The 24218-nt window shown below is 42.8% G+C and overlaps 3 protein-coding genes across 6 annotated transcripts in view; all 3 read left to right on the forward strand.

Annotated features, from left to right (window-relative positions):
* The first annotated feature begins 761 nt into the window (after positions 1 to 761).
* On the forward strand, positions 762 to 10342 carry slc4a1a (solute carrier family 4 member 1a (Diego blood group)). Its single transcript, XM_012825776.3, has 21 exons — positions 762 to 925; positions 2107 to 2164; positions 2346 to 2401; positions 2946 to 3049; positions 3329 to 3375; positions 3622 to 3787; positions 4023 to 4158; positions 4302 to 4365; positions 4494 to 4536; positions 4697 to 4881; positions 5056 to 5260; positions 5500 to 5703; positions 6101 to 6249; positions 6516 to 6710; positions 6877 to 7122; positions 7285 to 7374; positions 7463 to 7629; positions 7847 to 8088; positions 8386 to 8555; positions 8776 to 8949; positions 9454 to 10342. The coding sequence occupies exons 2-21, from the start codon at positions 2138 to 2140 to the stop codon at positions 9529 to 9531; spliced, it is 2748 nt and encodes a 915-aa protein (XP_012681230.1). The 5' UTR covers positions 762 to 925; positions 2107 to 2137; the 3' UTR covers positions 9532 to 10342.
* Positions 10343 to 10738: 396 nt separating this feature from the next.
* ubtf (upstream binding transcription factor) lies at positions 10739 to 21852 on the forward strand. Of its 3 annotated transcripts, none has more exons than XM_012825777.3 (21): positions 10739 to 11352; positions 14083 to 14151; positions 14361 to 14533; positions 14722 to 14805; positions 14965 to 15120; positions 15340 to 15404; positions 15629 to 15755; positions 15866 to 15976; positions 16123 to 16256; positions 16434 to 16575; positions 16720 to 16761; positions 16930 to 17043; positions 17183 to 17338; positions 17431 to 17577; positions 17707 to 17817; positions 18017 to 18105; positions 18296 to 18485; positions 18866 to 18913; positions 19081 to 19149; positions 19541 to 19663; positions 19811 to 21852. In XM_012825777.3, the coding sequence occupies exons 2-21, from the start codon at positions 14100 to 14102 to the stop codon at positions 19913 to 19915; spliced, it is 2238 nt and encodes a 745-aa protein (XP_012681231.1). In that variant the 5' UTR covers positions 10739 to 11352; positions 14083 to 14099; the 3' UTR covers positions 19916 to 21852. The 3 variants fall into 3 exon arrangements, with proteins under 3 accessions (XP_012681231.1, XP_031427087.1, XP_031427095.1); XM_031571227.2 differs by lacking the exon at positions 10739 to 11352 and adding an exon at positions 11438 to 11929; XM_031571235.1 differs by lacking the exon at positions 10739 to 11352 and adding an exon at positions 13038 to 13508.
* Positions 21853 to 22322: 470 nt separating this feature from the next.
* Positions 22323 to 24218, forward strand: part of atxn7l3a (ataxin 7 like 3a) — a 10585-nt gene continuing 8689 nt past the window's right edge. Inside the window, exons 1-3 of one of the 2 annotated variants that reach the window (XM_012825986.3) lie at positions 22323 to 22714; positions 23692 to 23803; positions 23909 to 24041. In XM_012825986.3, the coding sequence (XP_012681440.1) occupies positions 23753 to 23803; positions 23909 to 24041 (184 nt within the window). In that variant the 5' untranslated portion in view covers positions 22323 to 22714; positions 23692 to 23752. The remainder of the gene's footprint in view (positions 22715 to 23691; positions 23804 to 23908; positions 24042 to 24218) is intronic. The other variant, XM_031571250.2, reaches the window with a different exon arrangement.

Consider the following 24218-nt stretch of genomic DNA (forward strand, 5'->3'; position numbering starts at 1 on the left):
GCGTGTCTGCTTGCGTTCCTGCGTGCGAGCGTGTGTGTGTGCGTGCGTGTTTGTGTGCATGTGTGCTTGCGTGTTTGTGTGTGTCTCTTGGTGTGTATGTGTGTGGGGATGGTGTGTGTGATAGAGAGATGAGAGAGAGAGAGAGAGAGAGAGAGAGAGACCTGAAACTTGAAGACACGGCAGTGACTCAGCGGAAAAAAAACTGTCTATCAAATGGAAAATCAGCAGAACATCTCAGAGGGGAACCCTCTACACTCCCTCCTTATTGGACTCCAACAGAACCAGCATCACGGGTTCAAGGGAATCCCCAACACGTAAACAGCACTACATCAGAGTTCAAGATGCACCACAGAGACAACTGCCCCCCCCCCCTCTCTCTAACACACACACACATTATGAGAGCTTGACCCCCTTATAACTATCATGTATGTACCGCCACACTATCCTCTATATATCTTTCACTATAACTTTAATACCATTCTCTCTAACCCACTTGTCCCCTGAAAATATTTTTTTATGTTGTTTAAGCTCTAGATAGTCTAGGTTTTGGCCTTTTAAACTCTCAATCAACTTTTCGGCCCAGTTTGGCCCCAGTCTCTGGTTGGCTGAGGGGTAGAAGGGCTGGGGTATCCCTGGCTCAAGGTGGGCCGTGGCGATACGGCACTGGGCCTTATCTGCCCGCTACCCCTGGCTGCTCCACGCTTGACGTAGTGGGGGGAGGGGTTCGTTGTGGGGTGCCGTTGCTTTTGCGGTACTGAAGTATTGTGCGTGACTCAGCTACATATTTTCCATGGGTGTTCCCTCGCTTTTCGCCTGGCGCCCTGTTGAGTGATCCTCTGCGCCCGCCTAAGCACTTGTACGTTGGGCACATCTCCATAAGCAGGGAACCCGCGCTCACTGTGCTGTCAGGATCACCTGTGCACAGGTAAGGGAATGATTCTTCACTTCAGCACTCACACTCCGTGTATGTACTCATATGTTGATTAATGCTGGATTTTAAGAAAGTTTGAGTAATATAAAAAAAGATGTTTGGGAAAGGTCTGATGTCAGCTTCAAGCCAGTGAGCTCATTGCTCAGTCGATTTTCCTTTTTTTCAATTAGTAAGATGCCACATCAGGACTTTTGTGATTATATAAGAGGTTTTTGATTATATAAATGTCTAATATTTGTATTGATTATTTAAGCTTTTACATTGCATAAGGCATTGGGGATAAAGGAATTGTTCATGCATCTATGAACACTTTTATCTTCATGACTAATCTTTTTTGAAACCCTCACAGTTTTTGGACTGTTTTCTAACTGTAACTAACTAGTGCAATAATCCTATTTTCTGAAGAGTCAAGAGTAGTATTAGCACAGTCTCTGTAGGCTGTATTAAGACCAAACGTGGTTTTGGAGGGAGATGCTGGTTTGCATTGCAAGTCTACCTCAGAGTAACCATGATATAAAAACCTCTGAATCTCTGGATAATTGACAATTGTATCTAACCATGAATGGTTGTGTACTATACCATTCATAAAATCTCATATAACTGATTGCTTTGTCAGTATACACAGTATATGAGGTTTTAAAAAATCTTATATGAAATAAAATAATTACAATCCCCCCCCCAAAAAAACAAGATGAACAAAACTGTGTACCTCTTTGGACTCACAATGAAAAAGGATCATTTAATGGTTGCAGCCAAATTATCCCAATCATAAATTAATTATGAAATGGTTGAAGAGTGCAACCAGAATCCTAATATATTCTATTTTCTATTCTATACAGAGGATTATAAAATGTGATATTTTGTGCAAAATATACAATAATTAATATTAAAATGGTCATTGCTGTAGTAACCGTCCATGAGTCCTCTGCTTTGAAGCAACATTATATTAGCACATGTTGGATGAGATAATCCTCAGCATTTGTGCCTTTTTCTCAGAAGGGCGTAGCAAAGAGATAAGACAAGCAATGCCTTCATTGCAAACTGTTTGAACATCAACGTCCCTAGTGTCCTCTGTGTTTACTGCTTCAGTCTTTTAAAAGGTCTAGACTTTTATAGAGTTTGTTTGTGTGTTCTACCATTGCGTGTCATGAGCTAACTTGTAGTGTTTTGGACAGGCAATAAAGAGGAGCACGGAAACACTTTCTAATGGAAGGGGCTCCAATGTTTGAAGGGGTAAAGAACATTTGCATTCATAAACAACTTTGGAAGACAAAACAAACATTTTTCCTTCTGCATTTTTATCATATCCATGAAATGTGTCTGTCTCCTCTTTCTTATCTATCTATCTATCTATCTATCTATCTATCTATCTATCTATCTATCTATCTATCTGTCTGTCTGTCAATCTATTTAGGACAATGAAATGTCCTTTGAGGACAGCGATTCTCCCTTCCCATCTCCATTACGTCTGTGAGTCACTTGATGCACACGCGCGCGCGCACACACACACACACACACACACACACACACACAGTCAACAGCAACGAGCGTTGTGGAACTCTCTGAGTTCATTCTTTCTGAAGACCTTACCCCAAAACCGCCTGGCAAACCAGTGACAGGTTTTGTGTCCCCTTGTGGTAGAAGGCAGAATTGCAGGAACTGGTCTGGCCTCCCATCTTGAGATAAGGGAGCCTGAATGAGGCCTGCCTGTCTGCCAGCCAGTTAGCTCTCAGCGAGGGTGGTCTCATAGCTCAGCAGCTACTGCAAACAAGAGCACTAGACTGACAACTAGAAGTTGGACATTTTCTCTCCTTTGTCAGGGTTGCCCTTTACCAGGTCATAAGGAGACAGAGAGCAGTCTGGTCTGTTGTGCGTAAGATCTGGTGAGGCCTGGTTGTGGTGGAGTGGTGTGGTGTGGTGTGGTCTAGTTAGTAGGACTCCAGCTACGCCTCGTGGGCCGAATCCTGCCTGTGTGTGACCCCCTGACTCTCCCTGTCCTCTCCACTCCCCACAGGACCCCGCCAGGGCACCATGGGGGGTATGACCTGGAGCAGAGGCGGCAGGAGGAGGAAGAGGAACAGCCTGTCCAGAACTTCATCGTCCGTGCTGACCCTGAGGGTGAGCTGACATATGTGCACAAGACTTCCTTAAAGCATGTGTAGACACCAGCAAATGGGTCAATTAGAAAAATACTCGAGACACATATTTATAATAGTCTACATACATTTGTAATAGTCATTTACACATAGCTTTTTTCATTTGCATTTCAAGTGCTTACTCCTTTGGCAAACTCCTTTTTGTTTATTTTGTTGTTTGTTTGGTCATGTGGGCTCTCAAAACTTGTTTGATTGGTGCACTTGCTAAGCTCATGTTCATGTATCTGTTTTTTTGTTACAGCTGCACTAAATTACAACACCAATGCAACAACCAGAGGAGATTCTCAGGTATCTGCAGCCATAACGCAGACACCCACACAGCCATGCACTCACAGCACAGACACAAACACACCAACAGATACTCATACAACACAAAGACATAAGACATTAAGAATATTTCATTCATACGTTGTTGTTGTTGTTGTGGGTGTGTGTGTGTGTGTGTGTGTGTGTGTGTGTGTGTGTGCATTTGTGTGTGTGTGTGTGTGTGTGTGTGTGTGTGTGTGTGTCTGTGTGTTTCACCACATGTCCCAGGCCTATGTGGAGCTAAATGAGCTTAAGGGTGGAATCTGGCAGGAGACAGGACGATGGGCAGGCTACGAGGAGAGCTACAACCCGGCCTCCAGGAAGTGGGAGTCCTCCCACATCCCCTACCTGACCTTCAAAAGCCTGATCCAGCTCCGCAAGGCCATGAGCAGCGGTGAGACAGGACCGCGAGATAGATCCTAAACGAGATCACAGAAAACATTTAGACAACACACGGGCAGCTTTATGTTTACCATCCTGTAGTTCTCAGGACTTAGTTTAGCTGTTAGTGATTACAGTACTGATAGCCTGATTGGAAATAAGTTAGTAAATAACCAGAAGCCATTCTCTCTCTGTATCTTTCGTTTCCAAGATCACATGATGGTTAATCGCATGTTCTTATAATTTAGGTGCTATAATCCTGGACCTTGACGAGAGCAGCTTTTCTGGTATAGTGGAAAAGGTTGTGGATGAGCTGTTGAATAAGGGGGAAATACGTCCCAACGACCGCGAACCCCTGCTGAATGCGTTGCGCCAGAAACGCAGGTACTCCTTCTTATTGACAGAAAATATGTGGGCTAATATCACTTCCTAGTTATCATGTCTGAATGGTGAACCTGTCACCATTGTACACTACATCACTCTGTTTGTTTACTCACACTCGTCTGTATCTCTCTGCGCGGTCTTAGTCAACAGAACACTGGCGAACCTGGCGGAGACATTGAAATGCAGACCTTCTCCGTGACAAAGCAGGTATCACTTCAACATCAACATCAACTGTGCTGTCTCTCTGTACCTGCATGTTCATTCTGTGTACTGTGTGGTCTACTGGGTTGCCTTTTGGCTCTCATAATTCCCTCTCTTCCTCTTTCCTCATCTAGCGAGACACGGCTCAGGCTATGGAGGCTTCTGTTGTTCTCTCAGGTATAGAGTCTGATGTGTCTGTGTTCTTTACTGACATAGAACAATGATACCTAAATATCTGACGTATGGATGGATCTCCTGATGTTTGCTTATTATTACCAAAGTGTGTATCTTTAACAGTGCATTTACTGTAAATAATATGGACGTGTGTGCACTGTAGGAGCTTTGGACACTCTGCAGAAACCAGCTGTGGCCTTTGCCAGGTTGAAGGACTCAATGGTGATGGACTCCGTCCTGGAGTCTCCGGTGCCGGTGCGCTTCATGTTTGTGCTCGTGGGGCCGAGCCAGAGCGGGCTGGACTTCCATGAGAGCGGACGTGCCATGGCCACGCTAATGGCCGACTGGGTAAGAGAGGAGGAGGAGGAGGAGGATGGGTGGGAAGAATGTGGTTGGTGTAGGAAAGAAAATAGGAATACGTACACGATATATATGATATGTGCAGGAGAGAATACAGCAAGAATACAACATCAAATAGGGCAAAGATGAGATGACTGTTGATACCAAACTTCTGTGCAATAGGTATTCAGCCTGGAAGCATACCTGGCACAGAGTGACAAGGAGATCACCAATGCCATCGCTGATTTCATGGACTGCAGCATTGTGATCCCTCCCACTGAGATCCAAGATGATGCCATGCTGGGGCCAATCATTGGCTTTCAGCAGAAGTTGCTGCAGGACCGACTCCGCCCGACTGACACTAGAATTTACTTTGGAGATAGGCCAGGTCAGCTTTCTCTGCATCATCTTAGGCAGAATATCAGTTGTGTAATCCATATGTTGTTCACTTTATGGTTACAGCCACAGCATAATGCAATAAAAGATGTATATCAACAGTGACAGAGATTATTACATTCATTCATTCGTCCATTCATTCATTGATTAATTGATTCATTCATTCATTCGTCCACTCATCCACTCATTCATTCATTCATTCATTGATTCGCCTGACATTTGTTTGTGCAGGTACAAGTGGTCCTGAGGAGCCTCGTGAGGACCCCCTGGCCCGTACAGGGGTTCCGTTTGGGGGAATGATAAAGGACATCAAGCGCCGCTACCGCCACTACATCAGCGACTTCACAGACGCCCTGAATCCCCAAGTCCTGGCTGCCGTCATCTTCATCTACTTTGCTGCCCTGTCTCCTGCTATCACCTTTGGAGGTCTTCTGGGTAATGGAGATGTTTCTCATGAGATTAGCTGCTAGTGTTCTCCGTCTAAAATGTCAGACTCCTCATATGTCCATCTTTGGCCCACTTTGCCTCATGCCAGTCTTCTTTCATCTCTCCGTCTTCTGCCCAGCTCTCCAGCTGCTGATATGTTTCCTGACATTTATATAATTTTTCCACCTTCCCCAATGCCTATCATTTATATACATATCTGCCTTAGTGCCATTCCTGTAGTCAAGGCTCTTATTGCCTTATTTGGAACATCTATCCAAATGGCATCTTCTGCCAACCTTTCTCAGAATTTGCTTACCTATCAACAACAATCCTCCATAACAGTGTGGGGTTCTTCCTCTACTAGGAAATCTCCTCCTCAGAGCTCACACCTCTTTTTACTCACCAGCTGACAAGACAGAGCACATGATGGGTGTGTCGGAGCTGATGATCTCCACCTGCGTGCAGGGCGTGTTCTTTTGCCTGCTGGCCGCTCAGCCTGTCCTGGTCATTGGGTTCACTGGACCTTTGTTGGTGTTTGAGGAAGCTTTCTTTGAGGTATGACTCAGACCCAGACACACAGGTACTACTAGAATTTGTAGAAATATAACACTTTGTCTGATTCAGGTTGACTGGCAGCTTCGGTTATGCCTAATAACTGAAATATTTGTATGTGCTTTGTGCATGAGCCCTGCCTTGTGTATTTTTGATGAGATTCATCCCCTTTTCATTTTTTTTACACATTCTCAATTAATGGCATGACAAGATTTTCCAATTAATTGATCCTGCATATACATGAATCGTTTGCTGTTTCTTTACTTCAGTTCTGCAAGTCCCAAGGCATGGAGTATATAGTGGGCCGCATCTGGGTGGGGATGTGGCTGATTCTGATTGTGGTGATCATTGTGGCCGTGGAAGGCAGCTTCCTGGTCAAGTTCATCTCACGCTTCACCCAGGAGATCTTCTCCATCCTCATCTCCCTCATCTTCATCTACGAAACCTTTTCCAAGCTCATAAGGGTATGAAACACTTTAAGCAAAGTCCAAATGAAAAAAAAAGCTCTTTCACAAGTTCCACACGCATCCAACACATCAGCCAGCTCCATATTTTCAGCAGTCTCCCTGTCCTTTGTTTTCATCTCATTTTGGTGCACCTTTCTTCCCTCTTAATGTCTCCATCCTGTAGATTTTCAAAACTCACCCACTGGTTCTGAACTATGAGCATCTGAACGCGACCCTGCCAGACCCCTTCCACCTTGTTGTTGTAGAAAAAAACATCACACATGATGATGGAAATGTCACTTTTGTCCATCACCATAAAGAGCGTGCCTACCCCAACACGGCTCTGCTCTCCATGTGTCTTATGTTTGGATGCTTTTTCATCGCCTACTTCCTGCGAATGTTCAAGACTGGAGTCTTCTTTCCAGGCTGGGTAAAAAAAAATATATTAGTTTTGTTATTAGTTTTTTTTATTATTATTTTATGTTCACTGCATTTCCAAGATAGTGGGACATCACAATAAGGGTTTGCATTGTTAGGTTTCTATGTATTTCCTAGGCTAAATGCTTATGCTGAACAATTTTCTGTGCCACAGCTGCGTCGCATGATTGGAGACTTTGGTGTGCCCATTTCAATTTTCATCATGATTGCTATAGACATCACTATCGAAGATGCCTACACCCAGGTTTGGGAAATCTCACCACGTTTTTTTATTTCAAATTAAAATCAAATAACTCAATCCACAATGATCATGTGTTATATCATCCAAACAGAAACTGGTGGTGCCCAAAGGTCTGACTGTGTCTAACACTTCAGCCAGGGGCTGGTTTATCAACCCCATGGGTGAGAAGAAGCCCTTCCCTGTTTGGATGATGATAGCTTCCGCTGGTCCAGCTCTCTTGGTCTTTATCCTGATCTTCTTGGAGTCCCAGATCACCACGTGAGTGTCTAAGTACCAGCCATGTCTGCATTACCAGCACTCGGCGACTCTGTTCTGGAGATGGCATTTTGTTTGTGGTCATGAATCTGAAGGACATATGAAATCATAGACCAAATAGCATTTCAGGGTAGAAATGAATGTTACTGTTGAAGAACAAAAACTTGCAGATATGATTTCATTATTCCTATTGTTTGTCTTTTTTTATCTTCTCACGCAGGCTGATTGTAAGCAAACCCGAGAGGAAAATGGTAAAGGGGTCAGGATTCCACTTTGACCTCCTCCTGCTTGTGGCCATGGGGGGAGCAGCGTCCCTTATTGGTGTCCCCTGGCTCAGTGCTGCCACTGTGCGCTCTGTGACGCATGCCAACGCCCTTACCGTCATGACCAAGGGTACCAAACCAGAGATAGAGAAGGTCTTGGAGCAGAGGATTAGTGGCATGTTGGTTGCCATGTTGGTTGGTGAGTTCTGCCCCCTGCTGGTCTCTTAACAGTCTAGAGAGGGAACAAACAGTAGGATGCAGTGTCTGCTTTAGGGAATGCATTGATATCTGAACAAACCCCCCAAAAAATTTAAATGAATGAATTTGTGTTTTTACTTTCATTGGCTACATTATCATTTTTGTATTATGAATATCGTTTAGGTGTTCATTATCTCATGTAGAAAGCTCTGTTTGTGTTTTGTATGTAATCTTATGCTGATGTTACGCACTTGGAGACTCAGCTTTCAGACATCTTGTTTATCCCTAATCCTCCTAGGTGTATCAATTCTCATGGAGCCACTCCTGAAGATGATTCCCATGACAGCTCTGTTTGGTATTTTCCTGTACATGGGTATTACATCCCTGTCAGGCATCCAGCTTTGGGACCGAATGTTGCTCCTGATTGTACCAAAGAAGTACCACCCCAATATGCCCTTTGCTACCATGGTATTGCTACTGTGCTCTTAAATCAAACTTCATTCCTGTGTTTTTGCTCATTTCATCCCTTTTGTTTTTGTTCTCTTGTATGCAATGCCGTCAGTAATCATAAACATCTTGACGTCTTAATTCTATTTCTCAGTTTTGACATTCTTGCTCTATGAAGATATTCTCAGGCAGGCCCATGCAGCTGAGGCAGAAAGCTTAATGGTTCTTTCTTTTTGTACAGGTGCCCACCCCGAAGATGCATTTGTTCACACTAATCCAAGTTGTTTGCCTGGGCGTCTTGTGGGCAGTGAAGTCCAGCCGTGCCTCTCTGGCCCTGCCCTTCGTCCTCATCCTGACCATCCCGCTCCGTATGTTGATGACTGGACGCCTCTTCACTGTCAGGGAGATGAAATGCGTGAGTGTTAAAAAGTTGGTTCCTGGCACACACATAATGCGTGCTCACGGATGTCTTCATGTTGTTTATCGGACGTCTTTTTTTATTTGACTGTGCAGGATGCATGAGGCTGTTAAAGCTGAGCTTTGAGTTTATTTTATCTCCCAGTATTTTATATCACATGAATACTTTGATATAATGTGCAACATTGTAAGAATGTTAATGGTATAGAGGCACAAATAGAGGCACAAATCATTTTATATCCCCTTGTGTGTAAAGATGATCTTGAATGCAAGGTTGCAGCTTTGAGATGTTTACTGAATTGTCCTGCTGGTACGGCAGTTTACAAATACATTAGATTTGATTCAACTGTATTGTCATTGTGCAGAGTACGGGGTACAAAGCCAATGAAATGCAGTAATATAGATTTAATTCAACTGTATTGAATATGCCTTCTAAATCCCACGTTTACACATATGCTTTGATTAAGTCAGAGATACCAATAAAGATTTCATATCTCCTCAGCTGGATGCTGATGATGCCAAGGTGGTGCTGGAGGAAGAGCCAGGAGTAGATGTGTATACGGAGTCCCCGATGCCCTGAGAGTCCCAACAGAAACACACTAGGGAGCTTTACCTGGCTGTCTCTCAGTGAACATCACCATTGACAACAGCCAGAATTTTTGTTTCGACTCAACACATTCGTCAACAAATAGTGTAGCAACATCCTGCCAACTAACATATGTCAATTTATCAAGGGAAATTAGAACATTATACATGTTATAGAAACTCTCAGGTAAGGACTTGGCCTTCATGTCATTATTATTGACTGCCATCAATGGGACCAAAAACCTTTATATGTCAAAGCAGTGTCTTAAACCCCTCATGCTCTTTACTTGTGTGAAATAGAGATTCAGTTTAAATTCTATGCTGACAGCAGGTCTTACAAAATTGACACCAGATCCTCACATTCTGTTGTGTATCAGATATGAGAAAACTATTTGAATGCTTTAGTGTATTTTTAATTCAGGTGAGCTTTGCTTTATGTTATGTTACATACCATATATTAGTTTAGTTATACATTAAGAGTGGTGTTCTGGCTGGGAGATTGCATTTGGAGCCATAGCGTGATTGCCAATAAATAAGATCAGTGTTGAATGAAATGTTTAGGTTACACTTTAAGATGTCACTGTTATTTTAATATAGCTTTAGCCTGTGTATGGATACAGTTCTAGGGATATGCCTTAGTAGATCTTATCTGTAAATACCTCTAATTAAAAACTCAAAAGTGTTTGTCTTGCATCTCCATCAGATCATTACCAAGTATGACTGATATACATTTACTCTGTATTTTCTACCAGTGTGCTGATCATTGACTGTTGCCCGAGTTACCATTAAAATGACATGAAAACCTATCCTGAATTTTCACATCCTGTATAAACACACACTCGATTCTTTCCCAAGTGCTCCATAATTTTAATGTGTTCACGGTATGAAATATTACACTAGTGAAATACTTTCCAAACCCCACATTTCGCAAGGCACTAGCTAAAACAGCTGAAGAACATTATGTGGCTATATGTCTTGCCTGACATCAACAGTTTGAGTTGAACAGCGTGACATAATTATCAACAAACTCTGTGCTAAATTCGCCACTCCTCTGATGTTACAACCAAGCTGTCCTCTTATTGGAAAGTCATTTGTTTTCACAGAGGCACAGCCTTGATTGGATGGTGTAGGTAACGCCCACAAATAGACAAGGTGGAGTTGAAAGAAATTTCATGGAGAAAAAATAGCTGTCAAATGGACTTTGCTAAATAAGCGGGTGGCATTTAAGAAGTAGACAGTATTTCAGGAATTTGTTATACGCAGACAGCAGCCAGTTTCGCTTTCTTAATCAAAAAGGCAAAAACATGATAATGATTTAATGATCGTTTCCCGCAAACATCCTACACTCCCGCAAACAGATCGCATGTCGGCTCTTATAACTTTGTTGCAAATCGTTCCAGTTTACTTTGTTATGCTAAATAAAACTAAATTTGCCAACCGTCATTTGAAGTAGCCTACAACATAATCCAAAACCTGTGGAACCTATGGAAATTGCCATCCTAGAAGTTATACTACAGAAGCATCATCATGCAGTAACGTTAGCTCTCGCAAAATCCGAATCAGCACTCAGGAGCAAGAGCATGATGCGGGCGGCAGCCGAGGAGAGAGCGAAAATGCGGATGTCTCTGGGAAGAGAAATGGTCGGATCGAGAAGGTTACGCGCTGAGTGGAGGGAGAGAGCGAGTGAGATGGAGGCGGGGGGAAGTTCCCATCTCTGCGGGGACTGGAACACCAGCGCCCTGGACCGACAGCGCAGTGCTGGCTAACATTCAACCCTCCCCTTGTTCCACAACCAGTTCCACACACGCAGCGACAGGTAGGGTTCACCGCCGCCTCCCACGTTCTGCTAATCGACTGTTTGATAAACAAACATTTTAGAAAAACGTTTGCTTATTGACACTAATGCAAAATCCTGGTTGCTGATTGCACCGAAGTTGTTATATTTTCTTGAGCGGTTGATTTTCAAAAATTGCCTAATTTAAAACAATGTACTATGTGTGGATCAGGCAGTACACAGCGGTCGCCATACCCGAATTTCTAGTGCTGCGACTCGGGTAAGAGATAACGTTAACCGTTCTGCGTAGTATTAACCACGTGTGTAGTTTCGGAATCTGTTAAAAGTCAACCAAAAGGTTCAAGTGTAGAGTGCACTATCGTTAACTGTGTTCTTAAAAGTGTGCTGGAGGAGTCGACAACGTTTCCGCGCCGAGTCAGGTCTCCATGAGGCTGATCAAGGAACAACCAGCCGCCTCTGGTTAGCCAACAGGGAGCTCGGTTAAATATCTCACCGTGTGGGTTTGCCTTCTCTTGCACCCGTCTGAGAACCGACAAAGCCAAGTTTTGGAAAAGGCGACTTTCTCTGGTCAGTTGCATATATTCGAAGAAAGGATAAGGTTAGTTTAAATCTACAATTTCACACAAAATAATGTTTTTTCGTTCTTTGTGTATTGCGTCGACTACACGGACAATGTCTTGCTTCGGTTGAATCAATCTCTCGCCATGCCTGGCTTTAGTATGGCGGATCTAGAACCATCGTCACGCCAGAGCACTGGTATATGTCTCGGATGTAACATTTTTTCCTTCGCTACACCTTAAAATTGCTACTATAACCGCGGAAATGAATAATTTTAACAGATTTTGAAGGTTCAATTTTAAATCGGGGATGGCCATGTTAGTCTAGTCCGAGTTGTTTCTGTTTATTTTGTAGTTTCTCCTTCCAAGGCTTTGAATAGTCTGCAGCTCAGACCGCCGCCATACGGGTTCAGCTGCCTGTTTCAATCCCCTGTGCTCGAGAGTTTAGTCGGCACACTCATTGTTGTTACTACAATACGTGTTTATCATTATACATGGAACATACAGTCACGGGGTGCTGAAGGCAACGTTTTACAAGTGTTTCGATTATCTTTTTAATAGCCCATGCGCTTGGTTCCCTGTCAGCCTGGCTAGTCAATCTAGTTGTAGCCGGCTATGTGGCCGTAACCTTGGTAAATGTTTGGGTCGCTCAGGGTTTGCATTTCACAGCCAAATATATGGTAAACTATTTTTAATGTATCTATTTCCTTAATTTACATGTATTTTAAGAAGTCAACTTCATAAGACGCGAGACAACTTGAAACGTGGTCAAGTGTGACTCGCCTTGCCTGTCCACATATACTGTTTTACGGACGTAAAAGCTTGTTTGATATATTCAGGGTGTCACGCTATTTTCAACCATTTGTTATGCGATAGACTGTGTAGATGTAAAGTTTGGTCATTGTAACGCACGTCCCAACATAGCCGTAGGATGTAGCTAAATATTCTATACATTATTGTGAATAAAACATTCGTATTATGTATAGAGATCATATGATCTTGACTGTAGTTGGAATATCAGTCTGATCTGACGAATGGTCTGATTATTTGGTGGGATGAATACAATCGAATCTAGCCTACAATACTGGCTGTTTCCCCACTGAACGTTGGAGAAGAAGGCTGGGGAGACCGCCGCCATTACAGGTTCTCATTCGACTTCGACTCGCTTGAAAAATGTCCATGTTATTTCAGGCGTAAACATGCTCGACATGTGGTAGATTATAGATTTAGATTATAATAACGAAAAGGCTGTTAATGAGCCAACAGTTTTATTCGAAGAATGAAATAAACTCGTTCCATGGTAGGTCTGCAGGGTTGAAGGACGAGGGCAGATGTCCATGGCGGAAACGAGCTCCGCGCCCTGTTGGTTGTGAGGCTGTGTCGAGTGGTGCAGTATGGAGTAATGTTCCCTGGCCACCTTTCCCCCCTCGACCGAGACCGAAAGCAGAGCCCCCGTCCATGGTCAGCTGGTTGCCTACAGCTGCCTGTCGTCCAAATGCTCGCTTCCTCTTTCCGTGGTTCCTCCCAGCGCCCATTCGTCCCGAAAAAATCCTCCATACGAGAACCTACTCCGGCGGAATGGTCGACGCAAAAATATTGGAGTTGACGAGTGGCTAAAATGTAACGTTTGCGTTCCTAGAGCCGAAAGAAAAGTGAGAGATACAAAGGATAGTCGTAGTCGCTGCCCTCTGCTGAGTTATTTGAGATTTGAAGCCGTCACAAGCAATAGGCTATGTCTCACGATGCAGCGTAAACGGTTAGGGGCGGTGTAATGAACATCTACCATTATGAGTCGGGGTGGATTTCTGTTCTGTTTCAAATAACCTTTAGTTGAACTTAAATTAACTTAATCAATTGAAAAAAAGTTCTGTGTTTAAATCGGTGTTTAATATTGTCTGTCTACCCATAGGAAAACGAACTATTTACACCGTATTGCTTTTGTGTCTGCGGGCCTTACATCTAATAAGAATATGATTTAAGAATTGATTAAGTGTATGGCGCCCAGTTAAGATGTTAAATTATAACATTGTGACGTGAAATCAGAGACTTTGATAATCTCAGAAGACCAATTAACTGATCATATAGTTTGCATGATTCATTTGATTAGTTTATCGACCAGTGTTTAATTATCAGTTCAATTGTTGTACAAAATGAATAAATATGTATTTCTGTGTACATTTGTTTACTCCCTCAGATAAAAGAGAGTTGAGAATGAATGGAGACATGGACTCTTCCACTAAATGTCCCCCAGGTGGACTTTTCAGTAAGTAATTTGCACTGAGGTTTCCATTCCATGGGGCACATAACATTGACATACAACATCTGTCACCTGTCTGTCATGTCATATTACACGTTCATGGTAAATTAACACTCCTTTATGTAACAAAGTGTAATTCTGACCTGTTAAGCTTGTATGTGAATATGTGGATTTGCGTGTTGTTTATACGTGAAACCTCTCATCTTGATTTATAGTGTGGGCTCAGGATGATTTGTTGAAACTTCTGGATGCCATGAAAGTGAACCTGCCACCGTTGGACGTCACCAAATATAAGACATCAGAGTCTCACTTAGACTGGGAGAAGGTGGCTTTTAACTCCTACTCTGGAGAAATGTGCAAGCAGAAATGGCAGGAAGTCTCAAAAGTGGTCAGTCCTTAAAATCGCTGTTCAGATTACTAACAGAGCACCAGTGTGTCTGAAACAACTTCCTTGAAGATGATCTATTTACAGTATTTGTTGTAGATTATTGTACTGTGCAGTTTAAAAATATTGTTTTGTCTGAGAGATTGTAGAGTATGTAAAAAAAAAAAAAACCCCATTTCTTTTAACCATAGATACGCAAATTCCGCACATTATCGGAGATAATAATAGATGCGACGGATTACATCAGGAATCCCTACAAGGGCAAGAAACTGAAGGTATGTTTTTCTTTTAATATTATCTCATGACATAAGTATTATTTAGTGGTGTCTTACTCAACAGACAATGGGGTTATATTACTGTTGAAATTATTTCTCAGTTTCTCTTCAGTGTTTTTGAAAATGTAATAATGGTCGTAATTGTTCACTCTTCCGTAGAAACACCCAGACTTCCCTAAGAAGCCCTTGACGCCGTACTTCCGTTTTTTTATGGAAAAGAGGGCGAAGTATGCAAAACTACACCCCGAAATGAGTAATCTTGACCTAACAAAGATCCTCTCCAAGAAATACAAAGAATTGCCAGAGCGCAAAAAGGTGAGGAGAATCTGAGACCAGGTGAAAGACAAAAGAATTAAAGTGGATTGGAGTGAAGGAAACTATTTCAATGTTGCATCCACCTGACATGACCCTGCCTTTTGTTTTGTAAACTATTGCTAAGTTTCACCTATGTTTTTGTCTGACTTCTATGTGTTTTACTTTGATGCTTTGAACTCAACTGACTTTGTTTTGACCAGACTTTGGTTCTGTCCACAGCAAAAGTATGTTCAGGACTTTCTGAAGGACAAGCAAACGTTTGAGCAAAGTATGCTTAAGTTCAGGTAAGGATATGTGCATGTTGACCCTGCAGAGTTGTGTTTTATCAACTCCTGAAGGATTGTACCTCTGACTGGTTTTACTAGAAAGATCTCAGAGTAGCTTAACTTTTGATAAGGCCAGTAAGCATATGATGCATATGTCTCTCTTTGCCAAATGAGTTTGGATGGTATGTGTCTTTGTGGGTGCGTGGACTTTGATGTCTTAATGTGCATGTATGTTTGTATAGAGAGCAACACCCAGACCTGTTGGAGAACATGACAAAGAAAGGATCCAATGTACCCGAGAAGCCCAGGACTCCACAACAGCTGTGGTACAACCATGAAAAAAAGGCCGTCCTCAAAACATCCCCGAGTGTAGGTTTCTTCACTCTAAACACAAACACACACACACACACACACACACACAATATATATAAATTAAGAAACCTGGCTGAAACACTGTGCAATCCTTTACTTGTTTTTAGGCAACAACCAAAGAAATCAAGGAGGGTTTGGGAAAGCAGTGGACACAGCTCTCAGACAAGAAAAGGCTTAAGTGGATCGCCAAGTCTCTCGAGCAGCATAAAATATATGGAGTAAGCCACCAGTTTGTGACAACTATTGCATTTATTTTTCCATCTTGTTTGTCAATAAGCAACAAGATGCCAGTACCTGAGTCCTGATGCAATTATGTCAAAATAGCCTTTGATCCCTCTAAATAATTGGTGGTATTTGTCCTCAGGATGTAATGCGAGAGTTCATCCAGGGGCATCCAGAGCTGAACATGACGGAGGAGGACATTGTGAAGTCCACCCTGACCAAGGCCGAGAGACAGCTAAAAGACAAATTTGACGGCCGGCCCGATAAACCTCCACCGTAAGTGTCTCTCTCTCTCTCTCTCTCTCTCTCTCTCTCTCTCTCTCTCTCTCTCTCTCTCTCTCTCTCTCTGTGTATTTCACCTTTCCCTCATATGAGTACACTTTCAGAGACACGAACAGAGGGATGGAGGGAAAGAGCGAGTGCGAAAGGGAGTAACTGTGGTATTTCTCTTAGGAACGGTTACTCCATGTTTTGTGCCGAACTGATGTCCAGCATGAAGGACGTGCCCAGCACGGAGCGCATGGTCATGTGCAGCCAGCAGTGGAAGCTGCTCAAACAAGGCGAGAAGGACGCTTACCAGAAGCGCTGTGAACAGGTCTGTGCACTCAAAACACGTCACGAAAATAATTCATGTGCAAATACACACACACACACACACCCACACACATTTCATGAATATACACAGTTGTAGTGTTTGTTTGTTATCCCAAGCTAACAGGGTTTTATCCATTGTTTCCAGAGAAAGAAAGAGTATGAGGTGGAGATGAACCGCTTCCTTCTTGTGAGTGTTCTCAGTTTTACATTTACAGCGGCCTGTGATGTTAACAATGTTAGCGTATATGTGATCTCATAGCCCATCTGGTTATCTAAGCATGTCTGGGAACTTCATCAATTTCGTTCTGACATTATTTGCTTATTAATTAGCGTGTGTCTTGTGTGTGTGTCACAGAGTATATCGGAAGAGGAGCAACAGAGAGTTCTGGGAGAGGATAAAATGGCAGGCTTTAAAAAGAGCAGTGGGATCAGCAGTCCGACCACTAAAAAGAAACCCACCAAAGGCAAGGTTAGTGTCCCTTGAAAGAGAAGTGTGTGGCCTGGTTTCTCCTCTTGTGCTGTGACACTTTCATATCTTTTCCATCTTTGCCTCTCTCCTTACTCTTCACTCTGTTTCACTTTTTGTCTCTTCCCCCCTGCGGACACAGAGTGGAGCTGACAAGCCCAAACGGCCCATCTCCGCCATGTTCATCTTCTCTGAGGAGAAACGACCAAAGCTCAAGCATGACCGGCCTGACTTCTCCGAGAGCGAACTCACCAGGAATCTCGCCCGCATGTGGAACGACCTCCCAGAGAAGAAAAAGGTAAAAACAAAGAAAGAAACAAAAAAAAAATCAGAAGAGAGCCTGACCAACATAGCCGAGCGCGGAAGAGATTAACTGTGTCAAATCTGCAGGAGAAGTACAAGAACCTGGAGGCGACCCTGAAGGCACAGTCGGAGGAGAAAGGACAGGAAGAAAAGGGCAAGCTTCCGGAAAGCCCCAAGAATGCTCAGGAGATATGGCAGCAGAGTGTCATCGGTGACTACCTGGCCAAATTTAAGGTATTACCCTGAGGTCTAACTAAGACTTAGTCTGACTTTTAGAGGTGTATATAAAGATATGTACTGAGGTTGTGGTAATGTTTGCTTCAAACAGTAGTCAGTAATTATTGATGATCTCCTTTTTAAAAGAATGACCGACCCAAGGCCCAGAAAGCCATGGAGAGCACCTGGAACACCATGGAGAAGAAAGAGAAGATTTTGTGGATCAAGAAGGCTGCAGAGGACCAGAAGAGATATGAGGTGCGTAGGGACCCTGAGCCCTGCTGTGTGCATTTTCCCTTGATTCTGTGCTGTGTAATAATAAGACTATTAGTACCCATCTTCAGATTAAATACATTCTTTCAGACCTGGGTGAAAAAAAAATTGATTTGTTAGATATGCTGTAACTAACCAGACCCCCCCCCCCCCCCCCCCCCCCCTCTCCACTTCATTCTGACAGAGAGAGTTGAGTGAGATGCGCTCCCCACCCCCTATGGTGATCGCTGGCAAGAAGATGAAGTTTGAGGGCGAGCCCAAAAAGCCCCCATCGTGAGTATCTCATATATATATGTGTGTGTGTGTGTGTGTGTGTGTGTGTGCGTGCATGTACCTTTGACACACTGGCGGCTGTCTGGCACCAGGCATGTTTTCTTAACGGTTGTTAACACTGCCCTATTGATGGTTGCATGAAGTGTGCTTAACAGTGCCTCCCCCTGAGCATACTCTCCCTTCTGTGCAGGAACGGTTATCAGAAGTTCTCTCAGGAGATGCTGTCCAACGGCGAGCTCAACCACCTGCCCATGAAGGAGCGCATGGCTGAGATCGGGGGCCGCTGGCAGCGGCAGACGCAGAAGGAGAAGGACCGCTACAAGAAAATTGCAGAGGAGAAGCAGAGACAGTACAAAGTGCTACTGGAACAGTGGCTGGCGGTGAGTGCCACTACATACCACACCGCGTCATAATGCACCATGCCACTACATACCACACTGTGTCATAATGCACCATGCCACTACATACCACACCGTGTCATAATGCACCATGCCACTACATACCACACCGTGTCATAATGCACCATGCCACTACATACCACACCGTGTCATAATGCACCATGCCACTACATACCACACGCGTCATAATGCACCGTGCCACTACATACCACACCGCGTCATAATGCACCGTGCCACACCACGGATGATCTACTTGCTTGTGAAAGTTTTCTTGGTTACACGTTTGGAAACCTGTTGCTTGTGCACCACGCCAGATGAAGGTAATGTTTCTCATAGTTCCTGTTCCCTGTATTTGTTTGCAGAGTTTGTCCACACAGGAGAGAGCGACCTACAAAGAGTATAATTCACAAGTAAGTTCCTTATTTTAGTCAGATTTTTTTCCACCAGCCTTACTTTTTCAAACCAGAGGATACAATAAAATGAATATATACTTGTTTAACACAGGTAGGCTTGGTTTTGCTCAAGTTGATCTAGAAATGACTAATTTCTGTCATTTATTTTTCTTCTACCATGATAGAAAAGGAAGAGCACGGCAAAGCCCGGTGGCACGAATGCTAAGGTGAAACCTAAGGCAAGGAAGAAGCCGGTGAGTTTTGTACAGAATGTACAGAATACCTATATATTAGATAAATCTTAAATCTTTCAGCAGTTGTTGTCTGTATGATTTGCAAACATGTCACGAATGTCACTGAGTGGCTATTTAAACAAGGACCACAGCTCAATACAAGGTTAAGGGGTTTAGCAGACACTTTTGTCCAAAGCCACTTACAAAACGTTAGAAATACATTATACACAACAACAGTATCAATTTAATATAAGTATGCCTCAAAACAAAATAACTAATTAGACAGATGATGAAAGGTGCCTTTTTAATGTACTAAGGCTGTAAAGGCTACACGGATTTTTAGCAAAGCTTTTGTTGATGTGGCAGTCCAGTCTCGTTTAAAACATGGTCCCTCTTCTACTGTCCCTGCCAGGAATCGGAAGAGGAGGAGGAAGAGGATGACGATGATGACGAAGAGGAGGAGAAGGAGTCCGAAGAAGACTCGTCCAGTGCAGAGGACAGTGATGATGAAGAGGAGGATGACGATGAGGAGGATGTAAGGCTGTGTTTGTGTTAGCATTCTCACCCATAGCCTTTGCACTGTTAATGATCATAAGGGAGGGGGGGGTTGCTACTCAAATCATTGTGGAACATTTTGGGTTCAAGTTGTCATGATGCATGTGATTCTTCCTCACTTCTGCAGAACAAAGACAATGATGATGAAGAGGCGGACGATAAAGAGAACAAATCAGAGAGCAGCAGTGCCAGCTCTCAGGACTCATCAGGTTCCGGGTCAGACTCCGACTGAGCCAGGTCGGCTCGCTTCTGACCCTAGAGACTTGAGAGCAGCACCCAAGCTGAGCCATGAGTTGCACAGACAGGCTTTCTGTGCCTGTCTTGCACTCCTCTAACCACCAGGGGGATCTCTCCCTCTGCACCACGTCCACACATCAGTCAGCCTTCCTTGTCGTTCATCTGTTGCGTTTTGTTTTTCGGTCGATGCTCTGTCCACTGCGGCGAAATCATTGGGTAAACTTTTTTGAACCGATGACGCAGACCAGCTTCCACCTCAGCTTCTCCAACACAATGCCCACTCCCATTGGCTTGTCAGGTGGCTTGGCACTGCTAAATGGGTCCTTCTGGTTTTTCTATCTGGCTTCAGTGGCTTTTGATTGCGGTTGTATTTGGGACGCAGTTATCCACACCCCAATCTGACGTTCAGTACATGTGTCTCAACCTGAGCCAAAGAATCTGTCTGTCCACATGGTTATGTCAAGAAGTGCAGGGGACCAAATAATTGCACTCAAAAAGAATGTGCTCTGTTTGTTCATCTCCACCACCACCTTCTTGTTTTTCTTTGTAGCTGCTCCGTTACCTCTGGTCCCTTTCTTGTTTCCAGTGATTTGATTGTTTGTATTATAAAAATGATTTGGTTCTTGATGATGTGGTATCTTCAGGAAAATTTAAGCCATTTTGAATGTTCCCCAAGTGAAAGGACACAGTTACCTGACCGCTTGTGCCGCTCATTTAAAAGGCACCTAACCTTGGTTTATGGTTTGTACGGACCATGACTTTCCTGTGTAGGGACACCCTCATGTTTATGAGGAAATCTGGTTATTTTTCTGTAGAGAGCAAAGTTTTTTTTGGCCGCGACAGGCTGGATAGCTGTTCCACTGGCCTCACAAATGGTAGAAAAGGATTAAGGAATGTTCAGTTTTGGTATTAATGTAACTACGATCTCCGTGATCGATGACTTCTATGAGGATTTTGTTTTCTAGACTTGGAGTATATATATATATTGTTAAATTTTTTTGGCAAGCTGATGCACATGGTTCCAGCTACCATTTGTTCTCTTCCATCCAACCACTGTTTTTGTTTTTATCTCATACTGCTTACTTGGATATATTCTTTTAAATTTTCAAGCTGAGCTGTTCGTTTTTAAAAAGTGACTGACATACATTGGAAGCCCCCCCCCCCCCCCTCATCTAAATACTGTGCACTTAATATTGAATCTAAAAGATTCGCCTTGCCCACTCACCGCATTTAGGTATAACATACTCACCAAACTGTCCATGTCTGGTCAAGGAAACAAGTTTTGTACGATTCATGAATGTAGATGGACAAAAAAATAGAAAGTAAAAAAAACCTCATTCACACAGTCGAAAGATAGTTTGATAGTTTTGAGTGTTTGAATTGGGATAGCCTCTCAGATTATAGCCAGGTGTTTTCACAAGATGATGATCCCCTATTCCCAGCCATCATGCTTTTCCCACAACCCAGAAAAAAGAGCACATAGCTGTCCAGAGGGGAATGAGGGTCATTTCTATTTTCAGGGTGATGGAACAAGGTCACCAGGCTTACTTGATCTTACAGAGGGTGTTTGGTTTAAATGTTGTTGTAAGGTATTTGTAAATATTGCTTTTTTGTATTTTGAGTAAATATAGTTTAATTTGTCCTTTTATTTAGCAACGCCTGCCCACAGGCACTGGCTGTGGCCAATGAGTTTGCGTGTGTTTGTTGCGTTAAGGGGGGTGTGGGGGGGGAAACACTTTTAATTTTACGTTTTTAGTTTTTAAAGGTCTCCCCATGTTTGTTTATTTGTAGAAATTGATTAAAAATAGAACAAAAAATGGCTTTACAGATTTGTACTGCTGATTTGAAACATTTGGATGTTTTGTATAGCAAGAGGTGTTATGTCCCCGCAATTTACCATTTGGGAAAATAAATTTTCTCTTTGACAGTGAACTTTGCACGTATTGCATTATTTACACTCACAAACATTCAACCACCTGCCACCTATCTTTAAAAAAAAAAAAATCATCATTGATATAGGTGTCTTTTCCTACAAAAACTCACCAGGTCTGCAGAGCAACAACTTGGCCTACTCTGCGGGACAACACACTTCACGTGGTAAGCAAACTATTGGATATGAACTATGCAGTCGAACAGTGTGGCGGAATTTTCCTTGTAGGGTTCAGAGAGATGCTTTGATGGGAAACATTAGATATATGACTAATCCTTATTAGAACAAAATAAATGAATAGGGAATTCATTAATAAATATTGATGAAGCTGCACTCAGAACTGTTGTGAAAAAAATACTAATTTTTCAGACTAACTGAATGTTTTGTAGAACAACCGAAGATGCTCAGAGAGATTATGCATTTCTTTCCCGTCCTCGTGATTTCTGTGCGCCACTGCTTCTTCCTGTAATTAATAACAGCCACCTACACATACTGTAAGGCAGTGTGTTGTCCGTAGTCTTCTTTTCAGTGCAGTTTGGCAGTAGCCAAAATATTTAAAGCCAAATAAATGTCAACGTTCGACGTATAGATGGTCGTTTGTGACTGAATTATGTTTGTGTTTACGATTGATTAGTGCTGCCTTGACTTGCATATGGCGTATCCCTCTGAATGATTTTCTTAGCTGTCACACTTGTTTTAATGGATTACCATTCAGTTACATTCTCCTCGCATAACTGACTGTGCAACTGGTAGATGAACAAGTTTAGAACGCTGTCTTGTCATTCGGCATGAACACCATACCAAGAGGATGCTAGAATTCATCAGTATGATCTATGTCGTCTACACTGCCCCTCAGTTCGCTCGGTAAGTAACGTTACACCTGGCTTGTTAGCAGCCATCGTGGTTTATATTTAAAATGACAGAAAATGTCCATATTACTTAAATTAGTCATGTGTCCTCTTTAAGGTGGTCACGTAGGTAACACCATGATACATTGTAGCATGCCCATAATTATGGAAGTCACGCCACCTCTTGGTGTACCACACAGAGCAAGCTAACCTAGCTGTGTAGCTATCCTTAGCTGACAAGTTGTACAGCTAGCTAGCTAGCTATCGATTGCTAACTTAACCTAGCAAACTTACATAGTTTCATCTTGTCAAAATGGACAGTGGTTGACTCACCACACTTCCACAACCTAGCTAGCTATCTGATTGATACTAACGGAGACTTCCGCTCTCTGTTCTTGAAATAACAAGACACCAACGGTGTGTTATTTGTTTTAAATAAACTATCGCTAGCCAGGTTTCATTGGCCTTTCGCTCTTCGATTAGCTTAATTAGCTTGTCTATTGTTAGCCATAGTTCTCTCTAACATGCAAACAAATAGTCTGTTGTAACGTTAATTGACATCAGCAACAGCAGGAACAGCGTCTATGGTTATGATTATGTTTGTGCCGACAGCATTGGCTGCCTATGTTCACAGGGTTGACATAATTGTAAGGTTTTGATAAAATGTTGCCACACCACAGCATATAAACCTAAAGACAAGTAATATGAGGAACCACGAACTAGCGAGCAACATCGATAACATAAAATCGATAACAGTGGTTTGAACTTGCAGAACTTTGTCATGGTCAGCTGCCCTTCATTTTAATCAACTGGTTAAGCTGTCAGTTACCATTCAAACTCTTCGTAAGAACAACAACGTAGATTATTCATGCAATAACTTAACGTCACACAACGTTTTTGCTAGACTGAGGTTTTTGAGATTTTCAACCATTGTTTGAAATAACAGATTGTGTGTACAGACGTAACGTCATCTGTTTATTTTTCTACCCTCAGTGACCCGTAGCCATGCCACCTGCCATGTAGATCTTACAATTACCTCCATTTAGTTTTTCAAATGAAAATGGAGGATATGTCTCTGTCAGGCCTAGACAACACCAAGCTAGAGGTAACTTATGTAGGCCTACTCTAAGTACACATTAAGCTATTATATATCTTGGATAATTTGTTGACACTGGCCTTCAGTAGTTCATTTGCTCTGGTTTTCTGACAGGCCTTGGCTCAGGACATATACTCAGACCTTGTTGACGATGCTTGCTTGGGGCTGTGCTTTGATGTGCACCGGGCCGTGAAACAAGGCTATTTCTTCCTGGATGACACTGACCAAGAAAGCATGAAGGAGTTTGGTGAGTGTTACAGGAATGCTGTCTCAAGCCTAGCCCCAGTGTGTCATTCCAGGCCAAATCACTTAAAAGCCTCATAGGCTAATTTTCCTGAAAAACAAGACAAAACCAGATAAAACGTGTCTATTTTATTTTAATGTAGTTGACAGTAGACAGCTTAAAACTGTCCGCTCAATAGTT

Source organism: Clupea harengus, chromosome 1 (genome assembly GCF_900700415.2).
Source record: "Clupea harengus chromosome 1, Ch_v2.0.2, whole genome shotgun sequence".
NCBI lineage: Eukaryota > Metazoa > Chordata > Actinopteri > Clupeiformes > Clupeidae > Clupea > Clupea harengus.